This window comes from Brassica rapa, chromosome A09 (assembly GCF_000309985.2).
Source record: "Brassica rapa cultivar Chiifu-401-42 chromosome A09, CAAS_Brap_v3.01, whole genome shotgun sequence".
Classification (NCBI taxonomy): Eukaryota; Viridiplantae; Streptophyta; class Magnoliopsida; order Brassicales; family Brassicaceae; genus Brassica; species Brassica rapa.
Genome location: NC_024803.2, coordinates 21,446,248 through 21,463,555, shown reverse-complemented (window position 1 = coordinate 21,463,555; position 17,308 = coordinate 21,446,248). Strand labels below are relative to the sequence as shown.

The 17,308-nt window shown below is 32.8% G+C and overlaps 1 protein-coding gene and 1 long non-coding RNA gene across 2 annotated transcripts; one reads left to right on the top strand and one right to left on the bottom strand.

The window, feature by feature from the left end:
* Positions 1–1,061: 1,061 nt before the first annotated feature.
* On the top strand, positions 1,062–4,630 carry LOC108869836. The gene is made up of 2 exons (XR_004451410.1): positions 1,062–3,399; positions 3,517–4,630. It is a non-coding gene; the product is annotated as an uncharacterized LOC108869836 (long non-coding RNA).
* Positions 4,631–6,594: 1,964 nt separating this feature from the next.
* On the bottom strand, positions 6,595–7,793 carry LOC103838838 (peroxiredoxin-2B). The gene is made up of 3 exons (XM_009115288.3): positions 7,382–7,793; positions 7,197–7,276; positions 6,595–7,074 (listed from the first exon to the last, which is right to left on the bottom strand). Exons 1-3 carry the CDS (start codon positions 7,534–7,536, stop codon positions 6,821–6,823), a joined length of 489 nt encoding a protein of 162 aa, XP_009113536.1. The 5' UTR covers positions 7,537–7,793; the 3' UTR covers positions 6,595–6,820.
* Between the last annotated feature and the right edge of the window lie 9,515 nt (positions 7,794–17,308).

The following is a 17,308-nucleotide window of genomic DNA, read 5'->3' as shown; positions in this document are numbered from 1 at the left end:
GGGGTGGTCCATTCCATTAGACTTCCTTTTCTTCTAAGCGAGTTCGTAAGGCATTAGCGTATCATAGCTCATCCTCAGACGTTTGTAGAGGAAGAAACTGATCCGGCATGGACAAATTTTCTTCTCACGATATTCCCATGACAAAGGAGAGAGATAGGTCGCCGAAGAACAAAGAGGTTGCACTTGATGACAATGATTTTACTGCAGAGGAGTTTCCGCTGTCCGGGTGGGGTCCAAACTTCACATCTGGTGACTGGAGTGGTACTAGTGACATTCTCCTCCCGGATTGCAACTTCGACGACTTCTTCGCCTCGCTTTCTCTGAACCTCGACCCACCTCCAACTTTAGACAAGCTATCGAGGTCAAAAACATTTGCGGATAGATCTAGATTGATCAATGGTGTTGGTTTTCTATCCTTTGTTAATTTTTGACACCATGTCCCTTTCTTAATATTTGGAGAAATCTGCAGGGCATGCATGTGTTCAACTCGGCTGTTGAAGTAAGTTACCAGGAGATGCGTGGACCCACCGTTTTAAGGCCGATCGGGCGGAGAAGGAGATCGCCCGTCTGCAAGGCGAGGCCGCATCACGTAGCATTCGTGACCAAGAGCTAGCTGAGAAGCATGCCAAGGCGCTTCATCGTACAGAGAGGAAAGGGAGGCAGAAACTTGCTGCTATGGTTAATAACCGTGCTGCCCATTTTGCGACAGAGTTTGGGAGACTTAATGAAGCCTAGGAATTTGTTGGCACTTTTCGTGAGTGTCGAGGCTCCGTTGGCACTTTGTGGCATACGAAGGCCATTGATTACACTTTCCAGTCCGAGATGAAGAAGATGAATGGCTTCATGGATGAGTTTGCTGACGCCGAGTCGATGGACTCTCCGATTGAGGAAAATATTTCGGGGATTTGGGACCCCATCCCTGTCTCCCCCAATATGGAGGAAGTTGTGGCTGATACTGCGGGCGAGGATGGAGAGGTGGACCAGCCCACGAGTACATTCAGGGTTTCGATGTCTGGAAATTTCGAATGTGATCCTTGAAAGATGAAAGGAGTGTGTTTTCCCTTGTCTTATATTTATGCTTATGTTTGTTCGGGCCGAGTGTGGCTGTCTTATGTTTATGGCTAAGTATGGTCATTTTACTTTGTCGGGACTGGCCACATGTGGCTGTGAATCCCTGCCGCTTCGTGGCATTATCTAATGCATTTAAGTTTAGCGTTTTAAGAGCTTTATGAATACTTGTGATAAGTGTAGAGGGAAGAATATGAGTAGTCACTTCATGTCTAACTCTTAGTGAATTGTTATGTCGTTGCTTCTTTAAGCTGAGTGTATTCGAAAATTTTGAAATTTTTGCGAAGTTTCGTGAGCGTTTAGATATGAACGAAGAGACATGTTTTAGGATCTCGTATCAATTTTGATATCATGTCTAGAGATGTTAGAGACCATAGTGCTGACTTTAGGGCAAGACCTAGGTTTACTATCGGCTTAAGGCTTTGCGACGACTAATCGGCTTTCGTTTTACATGTTTACGATTTTAACCTGATTCGTACCTATTTAAAGTCCGTGAATTGTTATCGGCTTATATGACTTGTCTTGGTAGGAACCGAGCTACTTCCAAAGACTGTTTGGAGGTGATGACCAAAATTTCGGCTTCTTGTATAGCGCACTATGTTATCCTTGTGGGATGTAAGAAGATCATTTTCACAGAAAAGGTCTGATTATAGGTTCGTTTAGAGAACTTTTTGATTTGTCGGTCGGGACCAATAGACGGATGTTTTTTAAGATGGTCTTGCTGATTTATAGTCGCAAACAAACTGTTTTATGGAATAATATTTTCGAGAAATCGTGACGTCTCGCTTTTTCCGAAAATACTTTTTTTCATTGAAATAATTGTGATTTTTTCCGTAAAGAAAATAGAGTTAGGATCGTGTTTCGGCCGGGAGTCTCACTTTGACTATGACCAGGAATTAATTTGTAATAGTTTTGACGGAATAATTTTTCTTTTTAAAAAGGTTTCTTTCATATACTGCTTTGCGGGTTTGTGGGGATGCTTGTAAAAAGGCTAATTTCGACAAAGGAATGGTTAATAGAACATTCATAATTCGCTTTAAGAATTGATTTTTGTTTTTGTGTTATGCGATATTGTTATATTTTTTACTTAGGCATTTTGAGTGAATCTCGATTTGCTAATGTTGTCGTAAGTAATGTTGTGAGATTAAATGTTGCGATAAAAAAGATCTGCCACTAGAAGTCATATTGTGTTTTCCTATTGCTGATTTTTTTTCAAAATATTTAGTACAAGTGTGAATATCTTAAACTTATGGGAGTATACGAGTATACGTATACGTACCCACTCCCCCCCTTTTTAGAGAGGGGGATAGCTGAACTCTTCTTTCGGCGAGCTGCCTACAAACCCCTTTAGAGGATCAAGCCATCTCGTAGTTCAGTTGATTGCCGCGAGTTTTTTACTCGCTGGGTGAGGCTGCGTTGATCACTTTAGTCGTGCTGATTGTCGTAGGATCGGTGGCGGTTTCCGGATCTGGTTTTGCCGGAATGTTGAGAGCGTTAGGCTCAAAGACTTGGTCGTTGTCCGTGGCCGTTTGTAATAACCCTCACAAGTAGATATAATTTTGATCGAGAAAATTCTTTTAGATCAGATTGAAGATTAGTCAACTGGAACTAAAAAATAATAGTTAAATTTACCCGGTGAGTTAATTTGTCGACGTGACTGTCTTGAGGTTGGAATACCTTCCCTTGATAATTTTGACCGAGTGTTAATTATTATGATCGAGTTTTATATAAGCTTGACGAGTTTATCTAAAATCAGGATGGGAACTGATGGATGGGAAATGTTTTGTCGAGAACTGGCCAGAAATAATTTCAGCTTCTTGTTAATTAGTCACTAGAGTTGCACCTTCTTGCTTCTTCAGTATTTAAGTCACATGACCTGCGCCTACTTGCTTACATGCTTGCTCATTAGAAGTCACACGCTGGTCACAAGCTGTTTGCTTTAGCTGCTTGTATCTTTCTTCATAGACGGAAAATGTTCAGCTGCTTGTGTTGCTTAGTGTGCTGAAGCATGTCTCCAGCTGTCTAACCTCAGTTTTGTCTTTTGTGGGAGAAAATCATTATCTGAAGTAACTCCTTATGATATAAAATACCTTCTTCTCTCCTCTGGACGTTCATAACCTTCAGCAAAACAAGAAAAATTTCAGAGAAAATCTGAGAGAGAAAATAAGAGGAAAAATAAGAGAAAAATTCTGAAGAGGAGACTGAGAATGGACGACCCTTTCTAACCTTCGTGGGCCTTGAATCAGTGGTTGTGGTGTGTGGAAAATTTGTAGATGGTTCATGAGATTCACGAGATCAGTTCACAACTTATCAGTGTCGAGTATTAAACCGGTAAGATCTGCAGTCAGTTTGTTCGGATCAGTTTTAGAGAAGCTTTACGTTTGGATAAAAACATAAGCTATATTCTGTACCTGAGTTCGACCGATATTGTTTTCTCTTTTAAAACAGTACAACCATGAGTAAAGTTTGGAGAGAAGTTCCAACCGAGATTATCTAACTGTCAGTTGTTGTGGTAAGCATCAGTTTGTAGCTTCAGTCATGTTCTGAACAGAACCAATTGATGATATCGTAAGCTACTCTATGGATCAGTTGGCTAAGCTCTTGTACAGTTCAGTTTAGTTTAGTTTTGGATTGAATCAGTCTCATGGAACTGTTAACTAATCTGACATGAGCTGATTGGAATTAATCCGAACTAAATTAATTTTATTATAAACTGAATTGATTTTGGTTTGATCTTGACTAAACCAAGATGAACTTTCCTCGAACTGAAATGATAAAGCTTATCCTGAACCGAACTAGTCTGATTTAAGTTGCTTCTTCACAACCGAAATATTAGATTAATGATCATCTATACCGAACTGCTCTGTTCCAGGTCAGTGTTTGAGATAATCTTAAAAGATCACACCTGTTCATCCAGTAGAACCGTGTCCTGTCTTGGTTCAGTTCGTCGAAGAGATTGGAATGACCAGTCGGACCATGTCTTGTCCTCACTCTAATTCAGGAGTGATCAGCCAGTGGTGAATGTTTAGTTTGAGCTCGTGTCTAGTCTTCCTTAGTCAATCTCATGGATTCAAAGGTGAGTCTAGATAGATAATTGAAGAGTTATGAATGAGTGTTTAATGGTTGAAAGTATTTATTATAGATGATTGTTTCTTGATAAATAATGAATTGGTGAGGTGTCTACTTAGTGTAAACAGTTAATAAATATTTATGAAATATTATCTGAAGTTTATTCCGAGCCTTAGTACTTGTTCTCAAGTACTAATATATATATATATATATATATATATATATATATGAACAAGTATGGAAGTGTTAATCATGTTAAGTCTTTATAAACATGTCTTCCAAAATATTCTCGTATGAATGATTATTACCGTGAATTGGTCTTGGGATATGGAACAAGGTCACGAAGACAAGATGATGAGGTCCTTGGAGGCCGTGTAGCTGCATGCAACGTTAGATGTTTGATCTTAAAATATCCGATGACAATGTTGGTGATACTAACCCGCTAGACTCGTTTAGCCTATGTGGTTTCTCGGGTCTGGCATATATATATATATATATATATGTATAGTTATATGAGTGATATGAAAGACGTGAATAGTAAGCGAGGTATAAGATTAGATTGACAATGATGGAAGGATATGCCTTATATATAAATATTAGTTATGGAATATGTTTCCACTGCATAGAAATAGAGTTGATTGCTCGGGATGCTATCGATATGTTGTTGGAGTGCGAGTTTAGATTCACTGAGTAAACTAGTTATTCATGAGTCATTTATGGTGCAGGTAACCATTAGACGGGAGACCTTCTGAGACGAAACGACACCAACACCAACGGAGCTCGCTTAAGAGATTCCTCACAAATGTTTCTTCTCCCATAAGTCTCCAAAAACTCCATTGTTGATCCACCTAAATAAATAAAGAAATAAGAAGATGAGATGAACCTTCATAATCTGAAGATTGCCATGGTTGAAGAAGAGCTCGACAATCAAGCTTAGTTTTAGTTTTTTTGTTACCAGCCCAATTACACCAATTCCAAACTCAACATCCAAAATACAAATAACCGATTTAGAAGCCCAAAAATATTTCGTACAAGCCCAATCATGAAGAATTGGAAGAAAGCAACAAATCTGCTATAGAGTTGGATACGTTACGAATTCTCCCTCCCCTATTTAATGATGTGGCAGTAAGAGAAAAGAGAGAAAATCTACTTTATATAATAAGATCGCTTATATATTAATTGAGAAACATTACAACATTATTTTGTAGCCACGTGTCACCATGGGAATGAAATTTAGAATTCTTAGAGAAATAGGTTGGTCCATCTTAACTTATATTATACTTTTTATTAAACTAACTATTAAATGTACAAAAGAATATTCTCGCACTTTCCTTAAATAAAAGTTACAAAATTGCCTAATATGATTAACGTATATATGATAATTAATGATTATGAATAATAAATATTTGATAGTAATTTTTGTATCTTAGCTCTTTTTTGTTTAATTTTATATTATTAGAAGATATTTTAACAACTACAATAACCATATAATAAAAAATAAAATTTTTTATATATTATATTTTGAATTTTTAAAACGACAATAAATTATTAAAAACGTTAAATGTCTCACACTAAAATTTTGTGATCAATGGTTTAATTTTTTTTGGTAATAATAAGATACAAATGATCATAAATCGTATGAATATGAAGTCTCATTTAATATACATTCATATTATATAATAATATAGTTTAAAATTAAACTATATAACATATAATAATACTTAAATATGATAATTTCTAAATTTGTATTGAAAAATTATTGAAACCTTACTATTTTAATTTTGAAATTTGCATTAAAAAATCGCACATTATAAATTTTGTGTTTATGATATGAGTATGAATTCTCAATAATAAATATTCATATTAAAATATACTATATATCTATGTCCATATCATTGAAATTTAGTTATATACCATATAAAATAAATAAAATGATTGTTTTGATTTATTTACCAAAAAAATATCGTAAATAAAAAAGATGTATTGTTTTGATTTATGTCTTTACTCTAATTTAGTTATATACATAATACGTAAATGAATACAAATAAATAATAATATATAAAAATTAGTTTTACATATAACATTCATCCCATGCAATTGCACGGGTCTTAAGCTAGTTATCTACTATAAGAGAACTTTAATAAATTTTTGAAAAACATATGATAAGATTTTCCTGGTTTTTTTTTCAGGTCAACTTGTTCATTGGGTAATAATGGGTTTGTGGATTTTATCGGATTTAAATTAATACATTTTCATTAAATCTGAATTCTGTAGACCTACATATCAATTGATAAAACCTCTGATAAAACGCTACATGAAGAACATAAACCAGTCCAGATTATATACAGCCACCGAGTTTACCGGTTCGACCGTGGGTCCGGATCAGATATAAAATACTGCTTATATCTTATTCCATCTATAAACCATATATATACCCCACTAAAAGGAGTTAAATCATTTGTAAAAATAGAAAGTTTTATTGAAAAATGTTCCTAAATCAATAAACTACTTATTGAAAAATTCATTAAAAGTTTTATTAAACTTTGGAAACAAACCGCGCTTTCAAAAATTACTACGTTATTATAATTAGAAAGAGGAATTAAACAACTAAAACCAATTTACTATGCCAACTTCTTATTCTGAAAATCGGGCTAGAGATCCTCTACTTTCAGATGGTAGTTTCTTAGAGAGCCTTGAGGATATCCTCGGCGCTAGAAACCGTGAACTCGCCACCTGTTTCAATGTTGGCGACAGTCACCTTGAGGTTATCGAGCAACATAGCAAATCTCCTTGTCCTAATACCAAGACCCTTGTCCTTAAGGTCAAGCTCCAGTCCGAGGAGCTTTGTGTATTCTCCTGAGCCGTCTGAGACAAACTTGACATGCTTGTTCTCTGGGAATGTCTTTCCCCATGCTTTCATCACATACGGATCATTCACTGCAACAAAATCCATGTAAATGATGTCTTATAAATACTTAGCAACCAAGCAAACTTTACATAGTTTTGCCAGATTCGATACCAAAGAACCGACATGACATAGAAACATATCTAATACTTACTGCCATAGCAAATGATCTCATTAACACCCTTTGCTTTCAGCTGGTCCGCTTTCTCAATGAAACTAGGCACATGCTGCAAGCTAATTCATGGAAAAGGGAAAGATAAATAATTAAGAAAATCGAAACAGGATCAATTAGCTTAGATCCATTAACTATAATGAAAAGGAATGTCTGTAGAATTTTACCTGCAGGCGGAAGTGAAAGCACCGGGGACACCAAAGAGAATGACCTTCTTACCAGCCAAGAGAGAGTGAACGGTGACCGTCTGGAGCTGATCGTTCTCGTCAAAGAGGAAGATTTTTCCGTCTGGTAAAACACTACCGACAGCAATCGGAGCCATGAAGGAGATCGGTGTCTAAAGGAGCAAATGGATTTGAACAAATGAAAATGTTAGTACACAAAGAAAAGAGCAAATGAAAGAGTCTATAGAGATGGGCTTCAAGGAGATGAATATATAGGGGGTTCGAACAATTTTTCGGTTCTTTTCTTAAGTTCACTTTAATATAATTATTAATTGATTTATAAAATTGTATTGACTCCGGTTTTTTAGCCGTAAAGCCTGACGAACTTACCAGAAAGTAAACATTTTCTAAAATTAGATTTTTATGAAATGTTTTTATTAAATTTCCGAAATCCTTTTAAATATTTTAAAGTTTTCCAAGATTCCTAAATTACATTTGGTGTTTTTTTTTTTGGAGGGGGGGGGGGGATGGAAAGAATTGTTGGTTTTCCACGATTCCTAAATTTCCAACACTATTTGTTATTATGTCAAATTTATATATTCATGTAACAAATTATAAATATTTTTGAATTTAGCTATTGTATATTATAAAAATGGATTATTTATTTTGTACCTGAATATTTTTTTTAAATTAATAAATTTAGAATGATATTTTGCTTATGGTTTCGTTTCCAATTAAGTGATTTATGCTAATGTTTTGCTTATAGAATGACCTCTCTCTCCAAAGCAAAAAAATTTAAAAACCATCAACCAATCAAATTATAACAATTAATTGGAAAACTCTCATATGAACAACAAATCAGTGACTTCTAAATTAATATATAGGAAGATTAATATAATTTATTTATAGAAACAGTTAAATATCATATATTACATTATATAAATTGATAATATACATTTAAATACATATGATACTACAAAAACAATTATAAAAAATGGTTTTAAATATTTATATTAGTAATGAATACAATAAATCATAGATTCCAGAAAACTAATTAATGTAAACCTAATAATATTAATTAAATTCACTCATTCACTCTATATTTATTCTAAAATGTTTCAAATGAATGCAAAACAATCAAATATATAATTTAAAAAAAATTCTCATCATTTTCCAATGATAATGTGATATCATAGAAAAGTTATCACTTTTAGAAATGATTAAAATATTTTTTTATTTTAAAACAAAAAAATTATATTGTAAGTCATTTAAAATTATATTAATCAAGAAATGTTATTTAATTCATCTATTAGTATAAGCATATGAGTTAAAATTATTATATGGTAAGTCAGTTACAATTATATTATATGATAATTTATTTAATTATTATATAGTAAGTTATTTAAAATTAAATTAATGTTTTTACGTTGACATTAACCAAATTTATGAGAGAAATTACTTAGACTACCATTTTCCTAATACATGTTTTTATGTTTACATTAACCAAATTTATCATTTGTTTTAAGGAGATAAATCATACTATATATTAATTGAGAAGTCACTTAAATGATTTTTTGTTATGTATTGTTAATATGTTAAGTTAAAAAAATAGTTATAATTTGATTGGTTGTTGACGTTTATTAGCTATTTAAATCAGATCTAAAAATAAAAGGTAACTATAGAACTAATTAATATAAGTTACCAAATAACACAAGTAATATTACAAATACTGATTTATGGTAACTAATTGTAGAATTGGAGAAATAATATATATGTTTATCAATGTATTTTTCTTTATCAATTATTTATATATAATTAAATAAAATACTTTAACTTTTTTTTATTGAAAGAAATTTAATGGTTATATATTATTATATAGATGAATTATATTTGTAGGTAAAAATTATTAGAACTTTTTATGTTTTCTAAAGTCCACACAAAAACGTTTACAAATTATCTTCATGATAAAAGCATCTGATCATTGTATTGATCCTACACAAAAAAAAACTCTCTTTTTTATTTCTTAAAAGCTAGAGTGTTCCCGTATTTTTCACGTATTAAAATAAAATATAAAGTAATTCTATAACCAATTATCTGAATTAGTTATAATATTGCTTTTCTGTAAGAGAAATATTTGTAATGACTAAAGTTTACGTTGTTGAACTATTTTACAATGAAATAAAAGACAGATAAAGACAGATGCGTTGAAGGGTTGAGAAGAACTGTAAAGAAGCTTCACTTGATTCCCTAAAACTGTTGTTCGAAACAACATAGAGTAGTTGAAAATGACGTTGAAATACCCAAATGAATTTGGTTTGAGAGCGATAAGAATAAACTGTCTCTGGTGGTGAGATGATCTCCTTTGTGGTAGAGCTGAAAGATGATGTTCTCTTCATTAAAGAGAGAAGTTATCTCGTCATACCGAAGGACCATAGTGGTAATAAGCGGTTGGCTTCTAAAACATAGCAGTTTCGTGGAGATGGAGCAGAGCCTAGGACCGTGAAGTAGCTTATTTGGTGGTGACGGAGGATGCTGGCCGGCAATATCTGCTGTGAACCATTGACAACATCTGAAAAAGGGATTTTGACGCTGAAGATCAGATTGGATGAACAAGACGGTATAAAACTGGGTAGGAGACCCAGGGTCTGAGAACAAGATTGGATGGTGTTTGACGTTGGATAGATCGCAAGTGGAGGTCTTCTCGGGTAAGATTTTTGAAACGTACATATGGCAGTGACACAAAGGCATAGATTTCTCAAATCAGGTAAGGGCCTTGTTACTTTCACACCGATGAGTGTAGAGCTGAGCTTGACGAGAGCTTCTAAAGCAGTGGCGAGCCTTGAGTTCGGAAATATTCCTCTTTTTCCAGCATTACCGTGAAGGAGCTAGAGAGATTGGAAAGAAATAACGCAGAGCCACCGTGGTACTGCAAGCATCAGAGTCGGAGACGGAGAGGCATGGGATGAGTCCATTGAGAGGCATACACGCAACGCCGGAGGATCTGTCATGTCGGTGATGCAACTAAAGGGTCGTATAGACTCGAGCTTAAAATATGGGCTCTCAAACCATGTTCTAAAACCTGAATCAGAGCCTTGAAACCCACAGTATCTTATATTCTCAAACCATGTTCTAAAACCTGAATCAAAGCCTTGAAACCCATAAAATCTTCAATTTTTTTTTCCAAATGCAACCTAACTACTTAAGGAAGAGAGACAAGTTTGTATCAACACAAATAATTTAAAGAAAATAATGAAATACTTAGTCAAATCAATCACTAATCTTGATAGCAGCAGCTACGGCAATTACAAGTATGCCAAGTAGGACAATTATCACGGTTTACGACATGGAGATCTTATAGGAGTTTTTCCACAATGTTGTCCTTCCGCACTGCATGGCCAATGCCGAAGCTGTAGTAACAACCAAACTAATCCAGTACCTCTTTATAAATCCTCCAGCTAACATAGGAACCAGTCCTTCCAAAAAGATCCAAAACACTGATTTCTTAACAATCTTGAATGCTTCCTTGACCCATTTTTCCCATCTACAACACAAAGTGGAAACAATAAGAATCAACTGATTTTGGTTAAGTATGACAACATATATAAGAATGACTCACCTCCAGATGAGATATATGTGTTACTATGTTGTTGCATATCTGACCAAAAATTGAACCATCAAGTTGGCAAATAAATTCATAATCAAAAACTCATGCAAGTCACAGTTTGAGAAAATGACATTGTATGATGTCGTTGTCACCAGATTTCCCATGAATGTGCCTAGTTCATCCCAGTTATTAAACCTTCAAGAGCTAAGCAATTCTGCATGCATGAATGTAGTCATACACCCACTGTAGTGGTGAGTTTTAGATTATCTTAGGTAAAGTCTGCAAAGAAAAAATATTAAAATAAAATAATAACATACTTTTGTAACCTTTTTGAATACTAACTTCAGTTAAAAAGTTACAATTAAGGTCTGATAAAGCTAACTGCCAAAGAATCAGCTATCGAGTTCTTAAAGTGGGGATAAAATTTATAGATTAGAGAGGGAATATAGCTGCAAGACTCCTGCTATCAACGCTGACCCAACAAAAAATCTATTTGAGGAGCCTTTGAAAGCAAGGGTCAAATTTGATGTGCTGTAAAAGTGGAGACAAACTCATAAATTTTGAGTAGATGGGCAAATGCTAATTAAATAAATAACTTGTTGTTTCAAATTCAACATAATGCTTACATCTTTCATTAATATGTAATCCTACTCACAGTATACTGCTAACCAGTCTACAAATTACCAAATTTAACAGCTGTGTAACTAGAAACTTTCATCTTACTAACCTCTTCATGTTCCTTGAGGATCTTATCTTTGGCAGCTAGTTTGTTCAAGTAAATTAGCATTATCTTTCTCGTGATTATCTAAATCCTCGTCAAGTTTAGAAAAATCCTGAAAAATATACAATGAATAACCACTTAGAAGTAAAATCTATATAACTATTGCCTACGTAGACATCTAACTAACCTCATTAAGTTTTTGGATGGAAGTTTCCTTGTCATTTAGTATAGAAAGCATAACTCTCTACTGATTAGCAGCTTTATAAATTTCCTGAAACAATAAATATGGCAAACATCTTCTAAATAAACAGTCTTTTTAAATATCATCTAAATAAATTATTATAATTTGTGTAACCCCTTCATTTTCCTTGATGATTTTTTTCCTTAGAATCTAGTTGCTCAAGCATAACTTCCTTCGACTTCTTTAAATCATCAGAAAGTTTATTCAGTTCCTGAAACATTATACAATTATTAAACCTTCAAATTTAAGCAAAATTATAACTATTGTCTAAACGTGGTTCAAGTTCTTACCAACCTTTTTCTTCAAATCTTGGGCAGCTCATTTAAAATTTAAATGAATATTCTCCTTCTTTTGCTTCTCTTAATACAATGTGAGAAGGTAAATACCATAATCTAAACTCATTTGATAGCTAAAAAGGAAGAATTTTCAAGTGTCTGATTATCTCCCAATTTTGTAAACTAGGATTGTGCCTATATTGTACATTTTGAGACCTTCGTCTCTCAAACTTTTCTTCAAAGATTTTTTGGACAAGTTTCTCATAGATTCTTCAAGCTTGCTTTGTTCCATCTTCCAGCTTTCCTCCTTCGGCCTTTGATCATTGAGCTGCTTCTGCAACTGTTCTTCAAGGCTTTTAGTTCGATGTTCCAACTTTCCTCCTTCAGCTTCATAATCATTTTTTGGCCATGGAGTTACTCTTCAAACCGTTATTTAAGGTTGCTTCTCTCCGTCAATTAGCTTCAGCTCCATACTCATGGCTAAGTCACTGAATTGCTTCTCAAAGTTGTTTCTTTCCATATCCTAGCTTTCTTCCCTCAGGTTCATACACTTCTTTTGGTCATTGAGTTTCTCCTCTTGGTCACTCATCACAACGACCATCACCTTCTCTTGCTGAATCAACTTATCCTTCATAATCTTTTTTTTCCTACGCCCAGTTGTTGCTAATTGACATAATGCATTCGTTTCTTTTTTAATGTTCTAGATATTTGACATCTCCGGTATTCAAAATCTGCTATAAAATTAAACATTCGATAAGTCAATTTGTCAGTATATACAACCTTTAAAACTGTAAATCCCACAAACATTCTGCTTAATAGTTTGTTCATATCAAAACTATATCATTATGTTGGCCAAAGAAAATGAAGTTAGTTCATATCATAATATATACCAACATAATATGCTTCAACATTATTTTCTTATGCCAACAATTTTTGAGACTTTGACCAAAAGTTTTTTTGAAGATGACACTTTTTTTACTGATTCTATTCTAGATTTATATAATCTCAACCAAGAAACATATTTTTGGTGAACTAAAACTGAGGATGATAAAAAAAAAAATCTTGATTTCCGAGAATCTTTAATAATGATTTTACAGTGAATTAATAAATCAATTCTTATAAACCGTAGTTGTTTAATAAATTTTAAGTTAGCCTATGTTAATGTCATTACTTTTTTCTGTTTATTTTATTCTGTTTATGTCATTTCAATTGTAAAAGCAAATTTTTTATTATTTTAAAAAATATAATCATCATCGTTACGTGGAAACTGAAATAGTTGTCAGCATCATGCATTAAGAGTAGTTGTGTACTCAACACTATGATTAAGCAAGTTCTGTTTGCATTTAATTTTTTTAAGGTTCTATTTGCATTTAAGATTTTATCCACTTGCTCCAAAGTACAACCAGGAAAATTAATAGCAAAACTTAGGGTATGATTGGTATATGTTGTGCTTTCATTTTTTAACTGTAGAACTATAGTTGTGATTGTTTTTTCTTTGGCTTTAGGTTTTTAATTCTTAAGAGTCATTAGATTTGGGCTGTATGTATTTGTCTCTCGACAACAATTATAATAACATGATTTTAAAGAATATCTTCTAAACATCTTACATTTCAGAACGGAGGGAGTAGGTATTACTTCTAATAGAAGTTGGCGCAAAAAGGAATGAAAAAGAAAATTTGACATTTAATGAACCTGAACTTTTGAAATATTCACGAGGAACATGAATCGGCTATTAGTGAAACAATGTGACTTTTTATGTCAATAAGTACACAATTGGGTCTGAATTGTCATGACACACTACTATCCTAATCTCTCCAATAAAAAAAAAGAAGAAAAAATCACTCATAAAAAGATTCACCATTAACTAAAGTACAATAGGCCAGCATTGGGACACTAATTTACATACATTATATATATATACTAGACCCTGACCCGCGCGCCAGCTCGGGTATGAATTTTTGGTTTTTGGTTATTTATTTAACTAAATGATGTAATTGTAATATTTGATGTATTATATTCACCAATTAAATATTTTTTTGGCATCTTAAACCATCTATTTACGACGAATATTCAATATCATATAAAAAATTGAAAAAATAGACGTAATTAGAGAATTGTAGACGATATATAAAAACAATGGTTATTAATGTAAAATATGAAGAAATATTATATTATGACTTAGTATGGCATAAAAGATTATAAATCAGTTATACATGTTTAAAGGAAATACAATGATTTTTAAACTTCTATGAAAAATTTAACATATAAAAAGGATGATGAATTAGTCATCAAATTGTAAATAATTTCATAATTTTATTAATAGTAAATTATTTATAGTCTTTGTGTTTTCGTCAAGATAATTATTAAATGTCCATAACATTAATATGTTAAAAGGCCGTATTATGAAAGCCCATGTTGAAACCGTTTTTTTCCAGGAAGTGTAACAAAAAAAAATTACCTTTAACTCTTCATTTTTTTAAGTTCTGTGTCGGTAAGAGATTAAAAAATCTCTCTATTTTTTCAATGTTCAATTTGAAGCTTATTATGCGAAAATCATACGCAAATATAGACAATTGGTTGGAATCTCTATATCTTTATATTCTTACAAATTTTAAATTTATTGTTTTCTCTTCTGCAAGCAAATCAATTACCAAAGTAATAGATCAATTGGTTGGAATCAAATCTATTCTTATAATTAGTGTAATTATGGTTACAGTTTCTATATTTAATAGGTACATTAAAGATACGACATTGAAGATATTATGTTTTGATTAATAAAAGATATTGGATTTTGAGTTTGTATTTATTGATTTGTTTTTTTATAAAGCTTAGAAAATCAATAGAATGATTGGTTGGTTGATACATCCTATAAAGAAAACGAAAACTATAGGTGGTTTGAATATTGTACATCGATAGATGCATGATGTAAGTTGACTATATAAAACGTGAGCATGATCATTTCAAACTAAAGAATAGTTAGGTTATATGCATTTGTTATATTGTAGTTAATATATTTTAAATATTACATATGTCAAGTGATTCATGTTTTCGTAAAATAAGATTCAAATTCATTATTGGGTTGTACTCGTCCGTAATAAGCTATGTTAAATATGATGTATTTTAAGATTTATTTAATGACATTAAGTTTAAATTTGATTAAGGAAAACTCATTAATTTAATTGGAAAAGAGAAGCATTAAAATAAGTATGTTCATTTAATAACATTAAGTTTATATTTGAATAAGGAAAACACATTAATCTAACTGAAAAAGACAAGCATTAAAATAGGAAATTCAATTTAATTCTTATTGGTATGGAAGTGTAATTAACTTTAAAAACTAAGGGGTACTTCTCTTTTAATGGGTACTTCTCTTTTAATAATAGAAATATATAGCCTATGTTGAACTGAAATATAGCCTAACTATAGCAAGCCACCATCAACATGTAATAATGAAGTGGTTCAGTGAAAAGTATTCACAAACCAGAAGAACAAAACTACAATTACTACGTATTGGTTGATGTTAACTGTTCGATTGGCTTATTTCTATAGATAGATTTCATCTAATGGTTTAAGTAATGATTTTCTAATAAAAACTATTATAAAACAGATTATTTCCTCCCATTTAAATAAAAGCATTAGTTTAGAGGAAATTGATGTTGCAAAACATTCAGACCGACTTATGATTTGATAATTTGTTTACCGTTAAACCATTTGGTCTCAACGAAGATTTAGCTATTTTTTTTCTGTGGATAAATTTCAAATTAATGTTTTATTTTCGAATAACAGAATGATTAACATTGAGACAGTCATTGATGGAATAAAAGTTACTGTGGCGTTTGTTATGGAAACCATGTACTAGAACGTAGAGATCAAGTTTAGGAACGTCTTCTGCGTTTCTCAACAACAAGAACTGAATCTTGATTTATGATAGGAGATTTTAATAAAATCACTGGTCATAATGAAAAGGAAGGTGGAAAACAACGTCTTGACAGCTCGTTTCTAACTTTTAGGCAGATTGTGGGATGTTGGAGTTTCCAGTTACTAGAACATGTTATCATAAGTAGGTAAGAGAGGCATGAAGAACAACTGTTAGATGCCGCCTAGATAGAACCGTTGGAAATGAGAATTGACCTGATAAATTTCTTTATTCGGCTGTAAAGTATATAAGGTTCTGGGGATCAGATCATCATCCGATCCTAGCAAACATTCTCACAAATCCAACGAGGAAATAAAAAAGTTCAAATTTAACAAACTTTGGCTAGATAATGAGGAACTAAGGCAAGTTATTCTTGAGAGATGGAAATATCTATATCTTTTCCCTGAAAAATATTATGGATCATATTTCGAGTTGTCGTAAAGCCTTAAGCAAGTGGAGGAGAGAACAAAATTTGAACTCAGAAAAACTTGCGTAGGAACTTAAAGAGAATGTGGAGGGTATGTACTCGAATGATGATGCCATGTCTGCGGAAATAGCATAAGCTTTGAAGGAACTAACTGATGCTCTTAAGGTAGAGGAGATGTTTTAGAAAAAAAAGTCAAGTTTTCAGGTTAAGAAAAGGCGACAGAAACACAATTTTTTCCATGCTTTGACAAAGCAAAGGAGAAAAAAGAATAAAATCACTCAGTTTTTAGACGCAAATGGAAATGTTGTTGAGGATGAGGAAGGATTGGTAGCCATTGCTACTAGTTATTTCAGGCAAATCTTTGAGTCCTCTAACCCGAAATAGAGGAAGCGCTATATGAGGTGTCCACAACGATTACAAATTCAATTAGTGAGGATCTTACAGCTCTGGTCACTGAATGGGAGGTCAAATTAACACTTGCTATGCATCCAGAGAAGGTTCCAGGGCCGTATGGGATGACAGCTCTCTTTTAACAGAAGTTCTGGGACATTGTCAAGGAGGATTTAACTCATATGGTTAATCAATTCCTCTTTGAAGGGTTGATGGCGAGTGGACTAAATGATACAAATATTTGACTCATCCCAAAGACACTATAGAATGAGTTCACCTTTACGAATAAACTCTGTAACCAGCCCATCTTATGTGTGGACAATCATCGGCTCGAAAGCTACTGCTATTGAGAATTA

What these genes read in the sequence shown, in the direction of transcription:
- LOC103838838 (XM_009115288.3), bottom strand. Translation starts at nt 7,536, where the DNA reads ATGGCTCCGATTGCTGTCGGTAGTGTTTTACCAGACGGAAAAATCTTC. An exon ending in GCTTTCACTTCCGCCTGCAG is followed by an intron (nt 7,277 to 7,381) that starts GTAAAATTCTAC and finishes TCCATGAATTAG; the next exon opens with CTTGCAGCATGTGCCTAGTT. An exon ending in TGAGATCATTTGCTATGGCA is followed by an intron (nt 7,075 to 7,196) that starts GTAAGTATTAGA and finishes ATTTTGTTGCAG; the next exon opens with TGAATGATCCGTATGTGATG.